This window comes from Gobius niger (assembly GCF_951799975.1).
Source record: "Gobius niger genome assembly, chromosome: 10".
NCBI classification, from domain to species: Eukaryota; Metazoa; Chordata; class Actinopteri; order Gobiiformes; family Gobiidae; genus Gobius; species Gobius niger.
The window spans coordinates 3,262,211-3,286,011 of NC_136861.1; the positions used below are offsets into that span (position 1 = coordinate 3,262,211).

At 47.4% G+C, this 23,801-nt stretch overlaps 1 protein-coding gene across 2 annotated transcripts in view; it reads left to right on the forward strand.

Moving 5' to 3' along the window:
- Positions 1-254: 254 nt before the first annotated feature.
- Positions 255-23,801, forward strand: part of LOC306968638 (serine/threonine-protein kinase TAO2-like) — a 44,182-nt gene continuing 20,635 nt past the window's right edge. The window contains exons 1-9 of one of the 2 annotated variants that reach the window (XM_079564075.1): positions 255-691; positions 11,522-11,662; positions 16,601-16,672; positions 16,809-16,910; positions 18,543-18,588; positions 19,860-19,956; positions 20,034-20,147; positions 22,177-22,268; positions 23,397-23,490. In XM_079564075.1, coding sequence (XP_079420201.1) covers positions 11,531-11,662; positions 16,601-16,672; positions 16,809-16,910; positions 18,543-18,588; positions 19,860-19,956; positions 20,034-20,147; positions 22,177-22,268; positions 23,397-23,490 — 749 coding nt within the window. In that variant the 5' untranslated portion in view covers positions 255-691; positions 11,522-11,530. Of the gene's footprint in view, positions 692-11,521; positions 11,663-16,600; positions 16,673-16,808; positions 16,911-18,542; positions 18,589-19,859; positions 19,957-20,033; positions 20,148-22,176; positions 22,269-23,396; positions 23,491-23,801 lie in introns of those variants that run through there. The other variant, XM_079564076.1, reaches the window with a different exon arrangement.

The following is a 23,801-nucleotide window of genomic DNA, read 5'->3' on the forward strand; positions in this document are numbered from 1 at the left end:
ATTATTATAATTATTATTATTATTACTATTATTATTATTATTACTATTACTATTATTATTATTATTACTACTATTATTATTATTATTATTATTACTATATTATTATTATTGTTATTATTATTATTGTTATTGTTATTACTATTACTATTATCATTTTATTATTATTATTACTATTACTATTATCATTTTATTATTATTATTATTATTAATTTGCAGTTTTATTTGTGAAGCGGAAGCTGCTGAGCCTTGTTTCCGGTGTCCGCTCTGAGCCGCTTGTGCTTTAGCTCGAACAAAAACCGAGACTCTAACGGCTCCTTTCCGCCGCCGGGGCCCGAGTTTCGGCTCTGAATCCTGGGTCAGGGCTGCGTGAGGAGTCCCTCTCTCGGTCCCGTGTGTTTTAGCCAGAGACACGGCGGAAGAAAGCACAGCCACACCCCGTAAATAAAGCTAATGCCCCCCCGTTAGCGCCGCGGCTAGCTCAGGCTAACGGGCTAACGCTAGGCTAACGGCGGCTGTTTTCGGTGGGATTCCGGCCGTGTTTTCCTGCGGCGGTGAAGGACCAGGGGCCTGCCGACATGGGGACGCCGTGAGCGGGCCGGACAGCTCCAGGGAGACCCGGGGGATGTGGACGGGGAGCTGCTAGCTTCGCCGCTAAAGCCCAGTTGTTTTTCGGGACCCACAATAAGCCGCGGTAAGTGCAGCGAAACTCTCTCCAACCGCTGGAGGAAGGAGCCCGTGTTTGGGGATAATAGTTTATGGATGTCCTCTGCAGTTGTCCCTCTTCGGGCTGCAGTTTCCCCCTCCTGTCCCAAAGAGAGGATGAGAGGGTCCTACTTTTCTCTGGAGCAATTGTAGGAAAAGTGAAATTTGTTTGGCAATAATCTGCTTATCCCCTGCTCGAGATGCTCAGTATGTGGTTGTTCTTGATCTGGCTCTTTGGGCTTAACTCTTCACTTTACAAAACGACATTGTTGTTTATAACGGGGGAGGCTGTGGCTGTGCGTGTAAATCGTGTGTAATTTGATCTACAGCTGTGAAACATACATGTCTAGACTCGGAGCTGGTTGGCCTAGTTATTACCAGAGCTTCCTCTTATGACCGCTTTATGAACTAAACCTGCACGATGTGAAACCTGTTCAACTCCATTATCTTTGAATTTGTAAGCATAATGCGTCAAAAAGACTTTGATCAGGACAAATGAGGAAAATCCGGACTGGAAGTGCAGTTTTGCATCATTTAGAAGCTTCCATGTGTGTGCGCTAGGGCTGTCACGGTGTGAACATTTTACCTCACGGTTATTGTGACCAAAGTTATCACGGTTTTCGGTATTACCACGGTTCAGAAAGCATTGATAGTCCTGCACAAACTGGAATAGTTTCAAAAAAGTTTAACAGTGCTTATTACATAAAATAAATACAGACAAACCTTATCCAAAGTGCAACTTTTCACTTGAAAGTTAAGGAACTATAACGATGTGTTGATCGTTTCGAGGGTATTACATTTATAGCACCAGAAACAAAGAATAATAATATTTTTGAACAAGATAAACCGTCTATATCAGGAACATTGTCCTCAGTTTGTTTCCTTCCAGTGAGCTTTCACTTTGCAGATTTGGGAAAATGCCTCAGACAGTGATCAGTCTTAAATTCATAATGCTGCGTTGAGAGTGAATCTATTTTAATCTGCCACCGGGAGCCCAGTAACGCATTGTGCCATCGTGCGGAGGTATCCGGACACGGCTTATGCTGGCGGTGGCGCTGCAGCTGCACTATGAGGCGACTCGTTACATTCTCCTCAACCCAAAGCTCCACATCAGCATTTCTGCTAAAGCAGTAATGTTAGCTTACTGCTATAGAGGGAGACGGTCATGCTAACGTTAGCTTCCTGCTATAGAGGGAGACGGTCACGCTAACGTTAGCTTCCTGCTATAGAGGGAGACGGTCACGCTAACGTTAGCTTCCTGCTATAGAGGGAGACGGTCACGCTAACGTTAGCTTCCTGCCATAGAGGGAGACGGTCACGCTAACGTTAGCTTCCTGCTATAGAGGGAGACGGTCACGCTAGCGTTAGCTTCCTGCTATAGAGGGACACGGTCACGCAGGAGAGTCAGAGGTTCGAAGTTTTGCTGCTTTAGAGACACTTTTTCCTGCACGTTCCACAAACAAGAAACTGTCTCTATCAACTGTCCTTCAGCTTTCTTAAAGGAACAGGCCACCGTTTTTCCGTACTGAGATATGTTCTTACCTGAGCTGTGACGAGTTCTTTAGGACCTGTGTGATCTTCAGTCACGTAAACACAGCACAGACGGCGTTAGCATTTAGCCTCTCCCTCTCTCCTCTATAGCTCCAAAACAGGTCAAGATAGAAGCTACCAAGCTCTTCCACGTTTTCCCTATTTAAATATGGTTACGTGAAGTGTTCCACTACAAAGTATAGTTACACAAAATTAAACAATGTGGATTTTCTAATCGTAATAATACCAGGAGTAGTTTGGCATCCGCACAGTAAAGTGAAGATTACTGCGCGGATTTTGAACTACTCCTGGTATTATTGCGCGTTACAATATAGTCCCCCCTTTTATCCGCTTAGAAAATCCACATTGTTTAATTTTGTGTAATTATACTTTGTAGTGGAACACTTCACGTAACCATATTTAAATAGGGAAAACGTGGAAGAGCTTGGTAAAAATGACAAAGATGTGACAAAAAAAATTACAAAAATGTGTTAAAAATTTGACCTAAAAATTACAAAAAATGACAAAAATGTTTTTAAAAAATGACAATAAAATGACAAAAATGTTTTTAAAAAATGACAATAAAATGACAAAAATGTTTTTAAAAAATGACAATAAAATGACAAAAAAGTTACAAAAATAAGTTGAATATCCAACAAAAAAATGATGGAAAAAAATCTGACGTGAGGAAAAAGATCCTCTCGGTTCAGGCGGGAGTTAAGAGGTTAAAAGGTGCCAGTCTGGTATCGAAAAAATCAAAGTGTCAAAAGCAGGTACAAAAAACAAACACAAAATCTTTGCATTCAAGTTTTTATGCATGAAAGAAGTGGGAAAAATGGGGGGAAATTTAGGGACAACATATGGAAAAACATTTTTTGGGGGAAAAACATTGATTACAAATTTGGGAATTAATAAGAAAACATTGGAAAGTGTTTATTCCGTCCTTTTGTCGCTAAAGGAAGTTTCTTGTTTCACCTCAAGCAAATGATTCAGATGTGAAAAAACAAAAAATGTAAGGAAAAAAAAAACTTGCTTGTTCCATTGGCCAGTTTTATCTGCTCTAAGGCCAAACCAAATCTACTTATTGACCTCATGACTGATATCAATGATAATTTTTCTATTTCATACAGTTGGCTTGTTGCACAGTATGGCTATGCTAGTTCCTAAAGGCTAACATGCTATGAAAAATAAGCTAAAAACAAAAAACAAGGCACTGTTTCAAATTGTATAATGCATGATATTAATGTTAGCCTTTAGCTTCAAGACAAAACTCACAGATCCTTATGAACATAGACGTCCCCTCTACGGGAATATTTACACTGTACAGCAACGCGTTAACCTGCAGGAAGTGATCGTCTACCAGGAACTCGCCGTCCACCACAGAATCTTTAGGAAATACGATGATTCGAAAGGGCGTTAATGGAAATTACTACGAACAGGAAGTTCTAACGCCCACAGCTTCAGCTCAGAGGAACTAGCGTAGCCACATTGTGCAACAAGCCAGTTAATAAGAAAGGCTGGGTCCGGTGACATCATCACATTCTAGAACCTGCAGCCCAGCAATATGACAAATAATTTAGTGTCAAGAAAAAAAGTATCGTTCAGGTATCGGTATCGAGATATATCGTGACTAGGGCTGGGTAAACGCTTCCTACTTGGTGCCGACCGAAAAGCTCCGGTAGGGGGCGGTATCGAAAAACTTTTTTTTTTCGGTGCTAATTTTCGGTACTTTTTCTCCAAACGTCAATAAATGATCCACAGTGAGTCTAAAAAAGCCTGAACTCATGAGCAGCTTCAGCGCAAATGCAGAAGCAAAGCTGTAACTTACTCACACTTCAGTCATTATCAGAGATGGCAGAGCCGCGGACTGAGCCAGGACTAAACCAGGACTAAAGCAGGACTAAAGCAGGACTAAAGCAGGACTAAAGCAGGACTAAACCAGGACTAAACCAGGACTAAAGCAGGACTAAAGCAGGACTAAAGCAGGACTAAACCAGGACTAAACCAGGACTAAACCAGGACTAAACCAGGACTAAACCAGGACTAAACCAGGACTAAACCAGGACTAAACCAGGACTAAACCAGGACTAAACCAGGACTAAAGCAGGACTAAACCAGGACTAAACCAGGACTAAAGCAGGACTAAAGCAGGACTAAACCAGGACTAAAGCAGGACTAAACCAGGACTGAATAAGAAACTAGACTCTTGGACAAAGAGAAAAGCAGTGACAACAAGAAACTCATGGGCTTTACCTTTTAGCCTGGCATCCAGACTAATCTTCAATGTTTATTATTTAATAAACATGAGACTAGTCTGGCGACCCTGTCGTAGAAAAGCTACTGCTTGAGGCGGGACTAATGTGGGACAACCGAAGCTTAGAGCAGCCAATGAGAACATAGCGGATGTGACGACAGAAACAGCCACAAGAAAGTTGTATCATTGGGACATTAACAATGGCGCTCCTGCCACACGGAGTTCAGGAAATGACTTCTGTCGTTTATGTCAGAAAAACTTAAGAATACAAGCAAACCGGAGCATTACGTGAAGTGGTCGCTTGTGTTAAAAAACTACAAAACAAAGGCGCAACAACGTGACGCCCGTTCAGGGAGCTGCTCTGATTGGTCGGTAGGCTCCATATCGCTGCGGCACTTCCTTTGAAAGCGCGAGTGTTGCCAGACCCTCTTCTGTAAAGAAGCGGAGTCTGGTTGGCGAGACTCTTTACCTTTAGCTTTAGCCGCAGAGCCTGAAGTCACTGCTGTTGTTTAAACTCCAGCTGCACCGGAGCGTTTGGATCACAGATTGTCTCTGGAAAAGGTGAGGCTCACTCTGCATTAGCCATGTTTGGAACAGTTCTGGTGCATTGTCAGTGACAGAGTGAGCGCTCTCACTATGTAACAGATCTGTGACGTGTGAGGAGCTTTCACTGTGGAACAGCTCAGTGAGTTTAGAAAAGTTTATCTTCAGTAAACGGTCCTGATGTGGATCTGGTCTGTTCCTGCAGCTCAGGAGGTAATAATGTCCCAACTCTCTTTTTATCACGGCTTTAGTGGGAATTCTGAGAAAAACATGAAGTTCCAGGTGACGCTGCTGCTCCTGTTTTCTGATGTGCCGTGTTTGGACTTCCTCCTGAACCAGACTTTTCCTGCACATTATTTTAACTCAATTAAAATAACACAAGTATCGAAAAAAGGACCGTTAAGGCACCGGTACCGAAAAGCAGGTATCGTTAAAGTAGTGGTATCGGAAAAAAACACGGTACCCAGCCCTAATCGGTGCCCATCCCTCGTTTCTTACCACATTATGATTCTTAAATGCACTAATTCAGTTCAGAATGGTGTCCGTTTCACGGCTGTGACGTCATGCTCATAGAGGCGGCGGCGTTGGCGTCGTGTTGGTGCCGTGTCAGTGATGTAGAAAGTGTGTTTCTGCAGAGAGGCCTCAGGAAGAGAGAGGGATTATGGAGAATGTAGGGCAGAAACTGTGCGCGGCCAGACGCTTTATCCTCCGCGTCTCACTAACCTCATTTCACCCAAAAACCAGGCCTGGACCGGGACGAGGCCTGGGCTTCCCTTTGTCCACAGCAGACGTGGCGGAAGCGCGTGTTCGAGGTGGCGGAACACGGACTGTGACACGTTAGTTTGATGCAGAGAGTTCCCGCTCGGTGGCAAAGTCATGGGACGAATGTGGGAGATGATGCTGAGGTTACAGTTACAGTCCCCCACAGTCCCCCACAGTCCCCCACAGCCCCCCACAGCCCCCCACAGTCCCCCACAGTCCCCCACAGTCCCCCACAGTCCCCCACAGTCCCCCACAGTCAGTCCCCCACAGTCAGTCCCCCACAGTCCCCCACAGTCTCCCACAGTCTCCCACAGTCCCCCACAGTCCCCCACAGTCAGTCCCCCACAGTCAGTCCCCCACAGTCCCCCACAGTCTCCCACAGTCCCCCACAGCCCCCCACAGCCCCCCACAGCCCCCCACAGTCCCCCACAGTCCCCCACAGTCTCCCACAGTCCCCCACAGTCCCACACAGTCTCCCACAGCCCCCCACAGTCCCCCACAGTCCCCCACAGTCCCCCACAGTCAGTCCCCCACAGTCTCCCACAGGTTCAGCCCTCCTTTAGCCCCGGTTCAGCCCTCCTTTAGCCTCGGTTCAGCCCTTCTTTAGACCCGGTTTAGTCCTCCTTTAGCCCCGGTTCAGCCCTTCTTTAGACCCGGTTTAGTCCTCCTTTAGCCGTCCTTTAGCCCTCCTTTAGCCCCGGTTCAGCCCTCCTTTAGCCCCGGTTCAGCCCTCCTTCAGCCCCGGTTCAGCCCTCCTTCAGCCCCGGTTTAGCCCTCCTTTAGCCCCGGTTCAGCCCTCCTTTAGCCCTCCTTTAGCCCCGGTTCAGCCCTCCTTTAGCCCTCCTTTAGCCCCGGTTCAGCCCTCCTTTAGCCCCGGTTCAGCCCTCCTTTAGCCCTCCTTTAGCCCTCCTTTAGCCCCGGTTCAGCCCTCCTTTAGCCCCGGTTCAGCCCTCCTTCAGCCCCGGTTCAGCCCTCCTTCAGCCCCGGTTCAGCCCTCCTTTAGCCCCGGTTCAGCCCTCCTTTAGCCCCGGTTCAGCCCTCCTTCAGCCCCGGTTCAGCCCTCCTTCAGCCCCGGTTCAGCCCTCCTTCAGCCCCGGTTCAGCCCTCCTTTAGCCCCGGTTCAGCCCTCCTTTAGCCCCGGTTCAGCCCTCCTTTAGCCCTCCTTTAGCCCCGGTTCAGCCCTCATTTAGCCCCGGTTCAGCCCTCCTTTAGCCCCAGTTCAGCCCTCCTTTAGCCCCGGTTTAGCCCTCCTTTAGCCCCGGTTCAGCCCTCCTTTAGCCCCGGTTCAGCCCTCCTTTAGCCCCAGTTCAGCCCTCCTTTAGCCCCAGTTCAGCCCTCCTTTAGCCCCGGTTTAGCCCTCCTTTAGCCCCGGTTTAGCCCTCCTTTAGCCCCGGTTCAGCCCTCCTTTAGCCCCAGTTTAGCCCTCCTTTAGCCCCAGTTCAGCCCTCCTTTATCCCCGGTTTAGCCCTCCTTTAGCCCCGGTTTAGCCCCGGTTTAGCCCTCCTTTAGCCCCCGGTTTAGCTCTCCTTTAGCCCCGGTTTAGCTCTCCTTTAGCCCCGGTTTAGCCCTCCTTTAGCCCCGGTTCAGCCCTCCTTTAGCCCCTGTTCAGCCCTCCTTTAGCCCCGGTTTAGCCCTCCTTTAGCCCCGGTTCAGCCCTCCTTTAGCCCCGGTTTAGCCCTCCTTTAACCAGGGTTTAGCCCTCCTTTAGCCCCGGTTCAGCCCTCCTTTAGCCCCGGTTCAGCCCTCCTTTAGCCCCGGTTTAGCCCTCCTTTAGCCCCGGTTTAGTCCTCCTTTAGCCCCGGTCCAGCCCTCCTTTAGCCCCAGTTCAGCCCTCCTTTAGCCCCGGTTTAGCCCTCCTTTAGCCCCGGTTTAGTCCTCCTTTAGCCCTCCTTTAGCCCCGGTTTAGCCCTCCTTTAGCCCCGGTTCAGCCCTCCTTTAACCAGGGTTTAGCCCTCCTTTAACCAGGGTTTAGCCCTCCTTTAGCCCCGGTTCAGCCCTCCTTTAACCAGGGTTTAGCCCTCCTTTAACCAGGGTTTAGCCCTCCTTTAGCCCCGGTTTAGCCCTCCTTTAACCCCGGTTTAGCCTTCCTTTAACCCCGGTTTAGCCCTCCTTTAGCCCTCCTTTAGCCCCGGTTTAGCCCTCCTTTATCCCCGGTTTAGCCCTCCTTTAACCCCGGTTTAGCCCTCCTTTAGGCCTCCTTTAGCCCCGGTTTAGCCCTCCTTTAGCCCTCCTTTAGCCCTCCTTTAACCCCGGTTTAGCCCTCCTTTAGCCCTCCTTTAGCCCCGGTTTAGCCCTCCTTTAGCCCTCCTTTAGCCCTCCTTTAGCCCCAGTTTAGCCCTCCTTTAGCCCCAGTTTAGCCCTCCTTTAGCCCCGGTTTAGCCCTCCTTTAGCCCTCCTTTAGCCCTCCTTTAGCCCCAGTTTAGCCCTCCTTTAGCCCCAGTTCAGCCCTCCTTTAGCCCCAGTTTAGCCCTCCTTTAGCCCCAGTTTAGCCCTCCTTTAGCCCTCCTTTAGCCCTCCTTTAGCCCCGGTTTATCCCTCCTTTAGCCCCAGTTCAGCCCTCCTTTAGCCCCAGTTCAGCCCTCCTTTAGCCCCGGTTTAGCCCTCCTTTAGCCCTCCTTTAGCCCTCCTTTAGCCCCGGTTTATCCTCCTCAGGCCCGGCTCTTGTCACAGATGGAAGTGGGTCACTGATGATTCCAGTGCGTTTCACATTAAAGCTGTTCAGATGAAGCTCATAAACAACGACCGAAATAGAAACAGTCCTGACTTCACCCACAACGGGAAACCCTCAGTACTACAGAGTACTACAGAGTACTACAGAGTACTACAGAGTACTACAGAGTACTGCACTGAATACTTCAAAACTACTGCACATTGTACTATTATTCTACTCCTCCAGCCCCTCCTTGCTGCAGAGAACATGTACTTCAGTAAAATCTTCTTCTGACTGAGATCGACACATATTTTCTTACAAATCCAGCCTAAAAACTACAAAGTGCCAAAGTCCAGCTGTTGTTGTTTTTATTTAGTGGAACATCAGCCCTGCCTGCTCCTGAACAATCACCAGAGATTTGTGATGAAAAACATTCATGTTCGTCCTAATGCTCCTCCTCTGTTTAAACACGTTCTCCTCCTCCTCTGTCCTCCATTTTAAACATGTTCTCCTCCTCCTCTGTCCTCCATTTTAAACATGTTCTCCTCCTCCTCTGTCCTCCATTTTAAACATGTTCTCCTCCTCCTCTGTTCTCCATTTTAAACACGTTCTCCTCCTCCTCTGTTCTCCATTTTAAACATGTTCTCCTCCTCTGTCCTCCATTTTAAACATGTTCTCCTCCTCCTCTGTCCTCCATTTTAAACACGTTCTCCTCCTCTGTCCTCCATTTTAAACATGTTCTCCTCCTCCTCTGTCCTCCATTTTAAACACGTTCTCCTCCTCTGTCCTCCATTTTAAACACGTTCTCCTCCTCTGTCCTCCATTTTAAACATGTTCTCCTCCTCCTCTGTCCTCCATTTTAAACACGTTCTCCTCCTCTGTCCTCCATTTTAAACACGTTCTCCTCCTCTGTCCTCCATTTTAAACATGTTCTCCTCCTCCTCTGTCCTCCATTTTAAACATGTTCTCCTCCTCCTCTGTTCTCCATTTTAAACATGTTCTCCTCCTCTGTTCTCCATTTTAAACATGTTCTCCTCCTCTGTTCTCCATTTTAAACATGTTCTCCTCCTCTGTTCTCCATTTTAAACATGTTCTCCTCCTCCTCTGTCCTCCATTTTAAACATGTTCTCCTCCTCCTCTGTCCTCCATTTTAAACATGTTCTCCTCCTCCTCCATCCTCCATTTTAAACATCTTCTCCTCCTCCTCTGTTCTCCATTTTAAACATGTTCTCCTCCTCCTCTGTCCTCCATTTGAAACACGTTCTCCTCCTCCTCTGTTCTCCATTTTAAACATGTTCTCCTCCTCCTCTGTTCTCCATTTTAAACACGTTCTCCTCCTCCTCTGTCCTCCATTTTAAACATGTTCTCCTCCTCCTCTGTCCTCCATTTTAAACATGTTCTCCTCCTCCTCCATCCTCCATTTTAAACATGTTCTCCTCCTCCTCTGTCCTCCATTTGAAACACGTTCTCCTCCTCCTCTGTTCTCCATTTTAAACATGTTCTCCTCCTCTGTTCTCCATTTTAAACATGTTCTCCTCCTCTGTCCTCCATTTTAAACACGTTCTCCTCCTCCTCTGTTCTCCATTTTAAACATGTTCTCCTCCTCCTCCATCCTCCATTTTAAACATGTTCTCCTCCTCCTCTGTCCTCCATTTGAAACACGTTCTCCTCCTCCTCTGTTCTCCATTTTAAACATGTTCTCCTCCTCCTCTGTTCTCCATTTTAAACACGTTCTCCTCCTCCTCTGTTCTCCATTTTAAACATGTTCTCCTCCTCTGTCCTCCATTTTAAACACGTTCTCCTCCTCCTCTGTTCTCCATTTTAAACATGTTCTCCTCCTCCTCTGTTCTCCATTTTAAACATGTTCTCCTCCTCTGTCCTCCATTTTAAACACGTTCTCCTCCTCCTCTGTTCTCCATTTTAAACACGTTCCCCTCCTCCATCCTCCATTTTAAACACGTTCTCCTCCTCCTGTGTTCTCCATTTTAAACACGTTCTCCTCCTCCTCTGTCCTCCATTTTAAACACGTTCTCCTCCTCTGTCCTCCATTTTAAACACGTTCTCCTCCTCTGTTCTCCATTTTAAACATGTTCTCCTCCTCTGTTCTCCATTTTAAACACGTTCTCCTCCTCTGTTCTCCATTTTAAACATGTTCTCCTCCTCTGTTCTCCATTTTAAACATGTTCTCCTCCTCCTCTGTTCTCCATTTTAAACATGTTCTCCTCCTCCTCTGTTCTCCATTTTAAACATGTTCTCCTCCTCCTCTGTTCTCCATTTTAAACATGTTCTCCTCCTCCTCTGTTCTCCATTTTAAACATGTTCTCCTTCTCCTCTGTTCTCCATTTTAAACACGTTCTCCTCCTCTGTTCTCCATTTTAAACATGTTCTCCTTCTCCTCTGTTCTCCATTTTAAACATGTTCTCCTCCTCCTCTGTTCTCCATTTTAAACACGTTCTCCTCCTCTGTCCTCCATTTTAAACATGTTCTCCTCCTCTGTTCTCCATTTTAAACATGTTCTCCTCCTCCTCTGTCCTCCATTTTAAACACGTTCTCCTCCTCTGTTCTCCATTTTAAACATGTTCTCCTCCTCTGTTCTCCATTTTAAACATGTTCTCCTCCTCCTCTGTCCTCCATTTTAAACATGTTCTCCTCCTCCTCTGTTCTCCATTTTAAACATGTTCTCCTTCTCCTCTGTTCTCCATTTTAAACACGTTCTCCTCCTCTGTTCTCCATTTTAAACATGTTCTCCTTCTCCTCTGTTCTCCATTTTAAACATGTTCTCCTCCTCCTCTGTCCTCCATTTTAAACACGTTCTCCTCCTCTGTTCTCCATTTTAAACACGTTCTCCTCCTCTGTTCTCCATTTTAAACACGTTCTCCTCTGTTCTCCATTTTAAACACGTTCTCCTCCTCTGTCCTCCATTTTAAACACGTTCTCCTCCTCTGTCCTCCATTTTAAACACGTTCTCCTCCTCTGTTCTCCATTTTAAACACGTTCTCCTCCTCTGTCCTCCATTTGAAACACGTTCTCCTCCTCTGTTCTCCATTTTAAACACGTTCTCCTCCTCTGTTCTCCGTCAGGCCCTGGCCATGCCCTCCAATGCGCGGGCGGGGAACCTGAAGGACCCGGACGTGGCAGATCTTTTCTGTAAAGATGACCCGGAGAAGCTCTTCAGTGACCTGCGGGAGATCGGCCACGGCAGCTTCGGGGCCGTTTACTTCGTACGTAACTCTCTTCACTGTAATCAGATCTGTAGAAACCCTTTAATGTGCAGAGCCAGGTTTAGATGTTTTTTTTTTTTTTCTATGACTTTGTTTTTTAACCTCTTAACTCCCGCCTGAACCGAGAGGATCTTTTTCCTCACGTCATCACATTTTTTTCCCATCATTTTTTTGTTGGGTATTCAACTCATTTTTGTAACTTTTTTGTCATTTTTTGTCACATTTTTGTAATTTTTTTGTTATATTTTTGTCAGATTTTTGTCACATTTTTGTCATTTTTTTGTCAAATTTTTATCTCATTTTTGTCACATTTTTTGTATTTTTTTTGTCAATTTTTTTAATCAAATTTTTGTCACATTTTTGTAATTTTTGCGTCAAATTTTTTTATCAATTTTTTGTCACATTTTGTATTTTTTTTTGTCATTTTTGTCACATTTTTATCACATTTTTGTTATTTTTTGTCATGTTTTGTCACATTTTTGTCATTTTTTTGTCACATTTTTGTCATTTTTTTGTCACATTTTTGTCATTTTTTTTGACCATTTTATGTGTCTAATTTTCATCAATTTTTTTTCACTTTTTTGTCACATTTTTGCCACTTTTTCATCCATTTTTTGTCACTTTTTTGTCAATGTTTTCTCACTTTTTTGTCTCATTTCCGTCATTGTTTTCGTCTCAGCTTTTTTCCAGAAGCTTTTGGACGGGGGTAAAGCCTAACTGGACAAAATGTGCTCGGTTCAGGTGGAAGTTAAGGGGACTAAAACTAAACTAAACCGAATCCTCTTTTCCAAATGATCAGTCTGACCGTGGCTCTGGCCGGACAGACTCCAGTAAAGATCTGGAGTCTGAGAGTGAGAGTCTTATGTAAAGTGTTCTCTGCTGGAGCGCTGTGTCACCTGCATTTCACATTTTCACATCCAGCTCTGAGCCCACGCCGCTCCAGCCGCTCCATCATCTCCACCATCTCACATCAGACATGTACTGAAGAACACGGCGTATCAGAGGAGCAGGACAGGGCGGCCTTCACCTCCACGGCCAAAACCTGACGAGACTAGACTTTACGCTAGGGATGCACCGATACCACTTTTTCTAAAACCGATACGAGTACCAGTGCTTTGATTTAAGTACTCGCCGATACCGAATACCAATACGAGTACAAGGCATTTTCTTCATTCTTACATTTTTCACAGTAATTAAGATAAGATAAGATAAGATAATACTTTATTGATCTCACAGATGGAGAAATTACATAATTAGTTAATTTACTCATGTACATTTCCTTAAGTAAAGTAGGCGACACATTTAAGAGCAGTTATATTAGAATTGTGCTGATGCCATTTATTTATTTATTTTTTATTTTCATTCAATATAATTTTTATTTTTATGTCTCTGTCCATCATAGACAGAAAAGCCCATGTCCTAAAGCTCCCAATGCCTGTGCTTTATTCATTTATGTGTTTTTTATGTAACAATAGTATTGAGATGTTTCTTAAATGGTCTCTTTTCGTCTTTACTTCAGCTCCTGTAGATTTTCTCGTGTGTTTGTAGTAACTTAGCGAGTAGCTACAGCGTTTTCATTGTTCTGCTGCAGCTCATTTTCCCTCAATATAAACATGCTGTATGTCTTTAGTTTGGATTTTCTGAGGACTTTTTAGTCGCTGGGTTAGTTTTTCAGATGATTAAACCCCTGGGCATAAAACGGCGTCAGAATGGCCAAAACTGCGCTAGCCGCGAGTTAGCAACGTTAGCCTGTATGTTGTAAACACTGCAGACGCTGCAGCACTAACAACATTAAGCTCTGGTTAAATCCAGCTCAGACTCTGATTTAGAGAGCGCAGTCTGTAATAAAGTCAGCTCTATGTGGATTATTGTGTTTACACTAAACAATTCTCCAGTTTGTTGCTTCTTCTCTCCTCAGCTGAGAGCTGCGCCTCGTAGGTGCGCCTCGTAGGTGCGCCTCGTAGCTGCGCCTCGTAGCTGCGCCACGTAGCTGCGCTGGCCGCACGTCAAATGGTATCGGTTTCTGGTATCGGGACCTCATGAATGAGTACTAGTATGAGTACAAGCCTGTGGTATCGGCCCGATACCCGATACTGGTATCGGTGTCGGTGCATCCCTACTTTACGCTAGCTTTACATTAGCTTTACTTAAGCTTTACTTAAGCTTTATTTTAGCTTTACGTTAGCTTTACACTAGCTTAACGTTATTATTTTTATTTGAAAAGCTTAAATGGCAGAATGTTTTGCTCCTGTTCCGTATCTCCAGCAGGAGCTTCTCGTGTGTCTCCTGTCGCCTCCTCAGGCTCGCTTCTGTAACTCCTCCCTCTGTGTTTGATCTCAGGCCTCGTTTCTGTAACTCCTCCCTCTGTGTTTGATCTCAGGCCTCACTTCTGTAACTCCTCCCTCTGTGTTTGATCTCAGGCCTCGTTTCTGTAACTCCTCCCTCTGTGTTTGATCTCAGGCCTCGTTTCTGTAACTCCTCCCTCTGTGTTTGATCTCAGGCCTCGCTTCTGTAACTCCTCCCTCTGTGTTTGATCTCAGGCCTCGTTTCTGTAACTCCTCCCTCTGTGTTTGATCTCAGGCCTCACTTCTGTAACTCCTCCCTCTGTGTTTGATCTCAGGCCTCGTTTCTGTAACTCCTCCCTCTGTGTTTGATCTCAGGCCTCGCTTCTGTAACTCCTCCCTCTGTGTTTGATCTCAGGCCTCGTTTCTGTAACTCCTCCCTCTGTGTTTGATCTCAGGCCTCGTTTCTGTAACTCCTCCCTCTGTGTTTGATCTCAGGCCTCACTTCTGTAACTCCTCCCTCTGTGTTTGATCTCAGGCCTCGTTTCTGTAACTCCTCCCTCTGTGTTTGATCTCAGGCCTTGCTTCTGTAACTCCTCCCTCTGTGTTTGATCTCAGGCCTCGTTTCTGTAACTCCTCCCTCTGTGTTTGATCTCAGGCCTCGTTTCTGTAACTCCTCCCTCTGTGTTTGATCTCAGGCCTCGTTTCTGTAACTCCTCCCTCTGTGTTTGATCTCAGGCCTCACTTCTGTAACTCCTCCCTCTGTGTTTGATCTCAGGCCTCGTTTCTGTAACTCCTCCCTCTGTGTTTGATCTCAGGCCTCGTTTCTGTAACTCCTCCCTCTGTGTTTGATCTCAGGCCTCGTTTCTGTAACTCCTCCCTCTGTGTTTGATCTCAGGCCTCGTTTCTGTAACTCCTCCCTCTGTGTTTGATCTCAGGCCTCGTTTCTGTAACTCCTCCCTCTGTGTTTGATCTCAGGCCTCGTTTCTGTAACTCCTCCCTCTGTGTTTGATCTCAGGCCTCGCTTCTGTAACTCCTCCCTCTGTGTTTGATCTCAGGCCTCGTTTCTGTAACTCCTCCCTCTGTGTTTGATCTCAGGCCTCGTTTCTGTAACTCCTCCCTCTGTGTCTGATCTCAGGCCTCGTTTCTGTAACTCCTCCCTCTGTGTTTGATCTCAGGCCTCGCTTCTGTAACTCCTCCCTCTGTGTTTGATCTCAGGCCTCGTTTCTGTAACTCCTCCCTCTGTGTTTGATCTCAGGCCTCGCTTCTGTAACTCCTCCCTCTGTGTTTGATCTCAGGCCTCGCTTCTGTAACTCCTCCCTCTGTGTTTGATCTCAGGCCTCGCTTCTGTAACTCCTCCCTCTGTGTTTGATCTCAGGCCTCGCTTCTGTAACTCCTCCCTCTGTGTTTGATCTCAGGCCTCGTTTCTGTAACTCCTCCCTCTGTGTTTGATCTCAGGCCTCGTTTCTGTAACTCCTCCCTCTGTGTTTGATCTCAGGCCTCGCTTCTGTAACTCCTCCCTCTGTGTTTGATCTCAGGCCTCGCTTCTGTAACTCCTCCCTCTGTGTTTGATCTCAGGCCTCGCTTCTGTAACTCCTCCCTCTGTGTTTGATCTCAGGCCTCGTTTCTGTAACTCCTCCCTCTGTGTTTGATCTCAGGCCTCGTTTCTGTAACTCCTCCCTCTGTGTTTGATCTCAGGCCTCGTTTCTGTAACTCCTCCCTCTGTGTTTGATCTCAGGCCTCGTTTCTGTAACTCCTCCCTCTGTGTTTGATCTCAGGCCTCACTTCTGTAACTCCTCCCTCTGTGTTTGATCTCAGGCCTCGCTTCTGTAACTCCTCCCTCTGTGTTTGATCTCAGGCCTCGCTTCTGTAACTCCTCCCTCTGTGTTTGATCTCAGGCCTCGCTTCTGTAACTCCTCCCTCTGTGTTTGATCTCAGGCCTCGTTTCTGTAACTCCTCCCTCTGTGTTTGATCTCAGGCCTCGTTTCTGTAACTCCTCCCTCTGTGTTTGATCTCAGGCCTCACTTCTGTAACTCCTCCCTCTGTGTTTGATCTCAGGCTCGCTTCTGTAACTCCTCCCTCTGTGTTTGATCTCAGGCCTCGTTTCTGTAACTCCTCCCTCTGTGTTTGATCTCAGGCCTCGTTTCTGTAACTCCTCCCTCTGTGTTTGATCTCAGGCTCGCTTCTGTAACTCCTCCCTCTGTGTTTGATCTCAGGCCTCGTTTCTGTAACTCCTCCCTCTGTGTTTGATCTCAGGCCTCGCTTCTGTAACTCCTCCCTCTGTGTTTGATCTCAGGCCTCACTTCTGTAACTCCTCCCTCTGTGTTTGATCTCAGGCCTCGTTTCTGTAACTCCTCCCTCTGTGTTTGATCTCAGGCCTCGTTTCTGTAACTCCTCCCTCTGTGTTTGATCTCAGGCCTCGCTTCTGTAACTCCTCCCTCTGTGTTTGATCTCAGGCCTCACTTCTGTAACTCCTCCCTCTGTGTTTGATCACAGGCCTCGTTTCTGTAACTCCTCCCTCTGTGTTTGATCTCAGGCCTCGCTTCTGTAACTCCTCCCTCTGTGTTTGATCTCAGGCCTCGTTTCTGTAACTCCTCCCTCTGTGTTTGATCTCAGGCCTCGTTTCTGTAACTCCTCCCTCTGTGTTTGATCTCAGGCCCGGGACATTCGCAGTAATGAAGTGGTGGCCATTAAGAAGATGTCGTTCAGCGGCAAACAGACCAACGAGGTGAGGTCCAGTTCTCCTGGAGGGAACCCGCTGGAGGGAACCCCGCTGGAGGGAACCCCGCTGGAGGGAACCCCGCTGGAGGGAACCCCGCTGTTGTCCCGTGGGGGGGTATTAACGTCTCTCTGTGTGTTTGTAGAAATGGCAGGACATCATCAAAGAGGTGAAGTTCCTCCAGAAGCTCCGTCACCCCAACACCATCGAGTACCGCGGCTGTTACCTCCGCGAGCACACGGCCTGGGTCAGTGTCAGCCATGTTTCACTTTTCCCCCACTTTTGTTTTCATTTTGTTTTCTTTTTTCCCCCCCAAATTTGACCCACATTTTTCCCCCCGAAATTTCAAACATTTTCTCACAACATCTGGATTTTCAAAGTAAAATAGGGCTGACGTCTATCACGGATCTAAAAAACTCATAATTCCAAGTTGTAAAAATTGTAATTTCGAGATTTAAAGGGCTAGATGCAAGTTAGCCATTTTATACTCACTACTGCCACCTCAGGTCATACGTGTAACTGCACCTTCTATATTAAAGGGGGGGTATTCTGCAAAATGGACTTTTTCAAGCTTTCCATCATGTTATTCTGTCACTCCCTCATCAAAAACATGGCTGAAGTGTTGCCTTGGCACATTCACGTATTTCTGAGTAATCTGTAAAAACTCTGATGGCGGCCATTTTAGGGATAGGTTTGCCTGAGTCCTCCTAGGAACGCCCCCACCTCCTGGAGACGCCTCCGAGCTTTCGTCACCAGCCGAGTAACCAACCACTGCTCCTCAGCAGAACCCCCTCCCCACTGATGCCACAGACAGCGTGTGGAGGGGGCGTGTCTAAAGGCTCAGAGGTTCTTAAAGAGACAGAGGCCTATTTCAAGACATTCACTACAGCCATTTTGAGGGAGACATTTAACCTCTTAACTCCCACCTGAACGGATCCCATTTTCTCCAGTTTGGCTTTACCCTAATCAAAAAGCTTCTTGGGATAAAAGCACCAAAACAGCCACAAAAAATGAGAAGAAAACAAGGATGTAAACGTAACAAATGTGACAAAAATTCAACAAAAAAGTGACAAAAATTCAACAAAAAAGTGACACAAATTCAACAAAAAATTGACAAAAATTCAACAAAAAAGTGACAAAATTTCAACAAAAAAGTGACACAAATTCAACAAAAAAGTGACACAAATGTGACAAAAATTTGACACAAATTCAACAAAAAAGTGACAAAATTTCAACAAAAAAGTGACACAAATTCAACAAAAAAGTGACAAAATTTCAACAAAAATGTGACAAAAATTCAACAAAAAAATGACAAAAATTCAACAAAAAAGTGACAAAAAATGACAAAAACTCAACAAAGTGACCAAAATTTAAAAAAAAAACACAAAAAAGGTGACACAACACAGCAACAACGCGAGGAAAAAGATCAGTTTTGTGGGTCTTAGCTTTCAAATGAGGTGTTACACAGACCTAAATAATAGCCAAAGAGGACAGAATGCATTTGGTTTAGGCGAGTGTTAGAGGTTAATACAAGGCAGTTATTCTAATTTACTGCATTCACAGACCAACAGAAGGTTTGGTCATCATTGTAGTGTGATATAGACTGGTGCTATGGGACTGAAGAAAGCAGAATACCCCACTTTAAATTAAACATTTTTAAACTCCATATAGTCCCTTTAAACTTGACATGTACACACAGCTCTACACATAACAGTGGCACGAAAAACTAGTCCATGATATCAGCCTTTAGTGGAGATTTGGTTTGAACCGTTCACCCTGAAAAGCCGTTCAAAAGGTCCTGAACGTCACATCGCTGTGTTAGGCCAGGTTTTTGGGGTGTGTTCGCTGATGAATAACAGATGTTTGGTGTGCGTTGCAGTTGGTGATGGAGTACTGTCTGGGCTCCGCCTCGGATCTCCTCGAAGGTCAGTGCTGCGAACCTCTGCCTCACTGTGTGGTTCCTCTTGCTGCTTCTGTGTTCTGACTCTGTCCTTCTCTGTGTGGTTCCTCTGTGTGGTTCCTCTTTCTTCTTCTCTGTTCTGACTCTGTCCTTCTCTGTGTGGTTCCTCTTTCTGCTTCTCTGTTCTGACTCTGTTCTTCTCTGTGTGGTTCCTCTTTCTTCTTCTCTGTTCTGACTCTGTCCTTCTCTGTGTGGTTCCTCTTTCTGCTTCTCTGTTCTGACTCTGTCCTTCTCTGTGTGGTTCCTCTTTCTTCTTCTCTGTTCTGACTCTGTCCTTCTCTGTGTGGTTCCTCTTTCTTCTTCTCTGTTCTGACTCTGTCCTTCTCTGTGTGGTTCCTCTTTCTGCTTCTCTGTTCTGACTCAGTTCTCTGTGTGGTTCCTCTTTCTGCTTCTCTGTTCTGACTCTGTCCTTCTCTGTGTGGTTCCTCTTTCTGCTTCCCTGTTCTGACTCTGTCCTTCTCTGTGTGGTTCCTCTTTCTGCTTCTCTGTTCTGACTCTGTTCTTCTCTGTGTGGTTCCTCTTTCTGCTTCTCTGTTCTGACTCTGTCCTTCTCTGTGTGGTTCCTCTTTCTTCTTCAGTGTTCTGACTCTGTCCTTCTCTGTGTGGTTCCTCTTTCTTCTTCAGTGTTCTGACTCTGTCCTTCTCTGTGTGGTTCCTCTTTCTGCTTCTCTGTTCTGACTCTGTCCTTCTCTGTGTGGTTCCTCTGTGTGGTTCCTCTTTCTGCTTCTCTGTTCTGACTCTGTCCTTCTCTGTGTGGTTCCTCTTTCTGCTTCTCTGTTCTGACTCTGTCCTTCTCTGTGTGGTTCCTCTGTGTGGTTCCTCTTTCTGCTTCTCTGTTCTGACTCTGTCCTTCTCTGTGTGGTTCCTCTTTCTGCTTCTCTGTTCTGACTCTGTCCTTCTCTGTGTGGTTCCTCTTTCTTCTTCTCTGTTCTGACTCTGTCCTTCTCTGTGTGGTTCCTCTTTCTGCTTCTCTGTTCTGACTCAGTTCTCTGTGTGGTTCCTCTTTCTGCTTCTCTGTTCTGACTCTGTCCTTCTCTGTGTGGTTCCTCTTTCTTCTTCTCTGTTCTGACTCTGTCCTTCTCTGTGTGGTTCCTCTGTGTGGTTCCTCTTTCTGCTTCTCTGTTCTGACTCTGTTATTCTCTGTGTGGTTCCTCTTTCTGCTTCTCTGTTCTGACTCAGTTCTCTGTGTGGTTCCTCTTTCTTCTTCAGTGTTCTGACTCTGTCCTCTGTCCACAGTCCATAAGAAGCCTCTGCAGGAAGTGGAGATCGCTGCCATTACCCATGGTGCTCTGCAGGGCCTGGCGTATCTCCACTCACACAACATGATCCACAGGTAAACTCATGGCGGCTTAAACCTTTAAACCTCAGTGTGGTCTCTGACCTCTCTCTGACCTCTCTCTGCTGTTTCAGGGACGTGAAGGCAGGGAACATCCTTCTGACCGAACCGGGGCAGGTCAAACTGGGTGACTTCGGCTCCGCCTCCATCGTGGCGCCGGCCAACTCCTTCGTGGGGACGCCGTACTGGTGAGAGGGCTGACTCTCGGCCTGACTCTCGGCCCGACTCTCGGCCCGACTCTCGGCCCGACTCTCGGGCTGACTCTCGGCCTGACTCTCGGCCTGACTCTCGGCCTGACTCTCGGCCTGATTCTCGGCCCGACTCTCGGCCCGACTCTCGGCCCGACTCTCGGGCTGACTCTCGGGCTGACTCTCGGCCTGACTCTCGGCCTGACTCTCGGCCTGATTCTCGGCCCGACTCTCGCCCCGACTCTCGCCCTGACTCTCGGCCCGACTCTCAGCCTGACTCTTGCCCTGACTCTCGCCCTGACTCTCGCCCTGACTCTCGGCCTGATTCTCGGCCCGACTCTCGCCCCGACTCTCGCCCTGACTCTCGCCCTGACTCTCGCCCTGACTCTCGCCCTGACTCTCGCCCTGACTCTCGCCCTGACTCTCGCCCTGACTCTCGCCCTGACTCTCGCCCTGACTCTCGCCCTGACTCTCGGCCTGATTCTCGGCCCGATTCTCGCCCCGACTCTCGCCCCGACTCTCGCCCTGACTCTCGCCCTGACTCTCGGCCCGACTCTCAGCCTGACTCTCAGCCTGACTCTCGCCCTGACTCTCAGCCTGACTCTCGCCCTGACTCTCAGCCTGACTCTCGCCCTGACTCTCGCCCTGACTCTCGCCCTGACTCTCGCCCTGACTCTCGCCCCGATTCTCGGCCCGACTCTCGCCCCGACTCTCGCCCTGACTCTCGCCCTGACTCTCGCCCTGACTCTCGCCCTGACTCTCGCCCTGATTCTCAGCCTGACTCTTGCCCTGACTCTTGCCCTGACTCTCGCCCTGACTCTCGCCCTGACTCTCGGCCTGATTCTCGGCCCGACTCTCGCCCCGACTCTCGCCCTGACTCTCGCCCCGACTCTCGCCCTGACTCTCGCCCTGACTCTCGCCCTGACTCTCGCCCTGACTCTCGCCCTGACTCTCGCCCTGACTCTCGCCCTGACTCTCGCCCTGACTCTCGCCCTGACTCTCGCCCTGACTCTCGCCCTGACTCTCGGCCTGATTCTCGGCCCGATTCTCGCCCCGACTCTCGCCCCGACTCTCGCCCTGACTCTCGCCCTGACTCTCGCCCCGACTCTCGCCCTGACTCTCGCCCTGACTCTCGCCCTGACTCTCGCCCTGACTCTCGCCCTGACTCTCGCCCTGACTCTCGCCCCGATTCTCGCCCCGACTCTCGCCCTGACTCTCGCCCTGACTCTCGCCCTGACTCTCGCCCTGATTCTCGGCCCGATTCTCGGCCCGACTCTCGCCCCGACTCTCGCCCTGACTCTCGCCCTGACTCTCGGCCCGACTCTCAGCCTGACTCTCGCCCTGACTCTCGCCCTGACTCTCGCCCTGACTCTCGCCCTGACTCTCGCCCCGATTCTCGCCCCGACTCTCGCCCTGACTCTCGCCCTGACTCTCGCCCTGACTCTCGCCCTGATTCTCGGCCCGACTCTCGCCCCGACTCTCGCCCTGACTCTCGGCCTGACTCTCGGCCTGATTCTCGCCCCGATTCTCGCCCCGACTCTCGCCCCGACTCTCGCCCCGACTCTCGCCCTGACTCTCGCCCTGACTCTCGCCCCGACTCTCGCCCTGACTCTCGCCCTGACTCTCGCCCTGACTCTCGGGCCGACTCTCAGCCTGACTCTCGCCCTGACTCTCGCCCTGACTCTCGCCCTGACTCTCGCCCTGACTCTCGCCCTGACTCTCGGCCTGACTCTCGCCCCGACTCTCGCCCTGATTCTCGGCCCGACTCTCGCCCCGACTCTCGCCCTGACTCTCGCCCTGACTCTCGCCCTGACTCTCGGCCTGATTCTCGGCCCGACTCTCGCCCTGACTCTCGCCCTGACTCTCGCCCCGACTCTCGCCCTGACTCTCGGCCCGACTCTCAGCCTGACTCTCGCCCTGACTCTCGCCCTGACTCTCGCCCTGACTCTCGCCCTGACTCTCGCCCTGACTCTCGCCCTGACTCTCGCCCTGACTCTCCGCCTGACTCGTGACTCGTGTTTGTGTGCAGGATGGCTCCAGAGGTGATCCTGGCCATGGACGAGGGGCAGTACGACGGGAAAGTGGACGTGTGGTCTCTGGGAATCACCTCCATCGAACTCGGTACCAGCCTGACCCTCTCTCCTCCCTCACTAAAGAGCGATCGCTTTGACACTCAAAAAGATAACGGTCCTGAACAGACGACAAATGGCTCAAAAAAAGTCTTTGCACATTATTTGTTCCTAATTCCACTTGAGAGAAGTCACGGATTGTTGTTTATTACAGAATCTGCTGATATTTGTCTTTGAAACGAGCTCCCTCTGAGGAACCTACTAAGCATTAATATATCAGCCCTATGCCCCAATAAAGCGCCCTCTGCTGTCACAGTTCAGGAGCATCATACACAGGGTTATGAAGAGTTATCGGCATCGGCCCTAGAAAAACCCATATCGGTCGATCTCAACTTTAAATGCTCCTTTGCAAAATTCATTAGTGAAATCACCACACGCTGAAATTAAATCTATTGGATACATTTACTCTTTTTAACCACATTCTCTCCAGTTTGGCTTTACCCCAGTCCAAAAAAGGTGAGAAAAGCAATAAAACTGAGACGAAAACAATGATGGAAATGTAACAAAAAAGTGACGAAAAAGTTATGAAAAAGTCACAAAAATGTCACAAGAAATTGACAAAAAATGTGCTAAAAAATGACAAAAAATGTGACAAAAAAATTACAAAAATATTACAAAAATGTGACAAAAAAATTACAAAAATGTGACAAAAATTTGACCAAAAAATGACAAAAATGTGACAACAATTTGATAAAAAATCGACAGAAAAATTACAAAAAATTGACGAAAAATTTGACAAAAATGTGATTAAAAATCGACGAAAAAACAACAAAAATGTCACAAAAAATGACAAAAATGTGACAAAAAATGACAAAAATGTCACAAAAAAATGCCAAAAATGCGACAAAAAAAATGACAAAGTGACAAAAAATGTCACAAAAAATGCGACAAATGACAAAAAATGGACGAAAAATCACAAATGTGGCAAAAAATGACAATAAAGTTACAAAAATGAGTTGAATACCCAACAAAAAAAAGATGGAAAAAAAATCTGATAACATAAAAGATCCTCTCGGTTCAGGTGGGAGTTAAGAGGTTAAAGGAGGGATGATCCTGTGTTTCTTTATGGCATTGGTGCAGTTGTTGACCTGTGTGTGTGTGTCCATGTGTGTGTCCACAGCGGAGAGGAAGCCGCCGCTCTTCAACATGAACGCTATGAGTGCCTTATACCACATCGCGCAGAACGAGAGCCCCATCCTGCAGTCCAACCACTGGTGAGAACATCACACTCTGAACAACACAACGCTCTGCTGCTGCTGGGTTAGAGCCAGGACGTCAGAGAATAAACAGACTCTCCCTTTACGAGGTTTAAAATAAAGGTCCTACAGCTCCATCATCACCAAATACTGTCAAAATAAAGGTCCTACAGCTCCATTATCCACAAATACTGTCAAAATAAAGGTCCTACAGCTCCATTATCACCAAATACTGTCAAAATAAAGGTCCTACAGCTCCATTATCCACAAATACTGTCAAAATAAAGGTCCTACAGCTCCATCATCACCAAATACTGTCAAAATAAAGG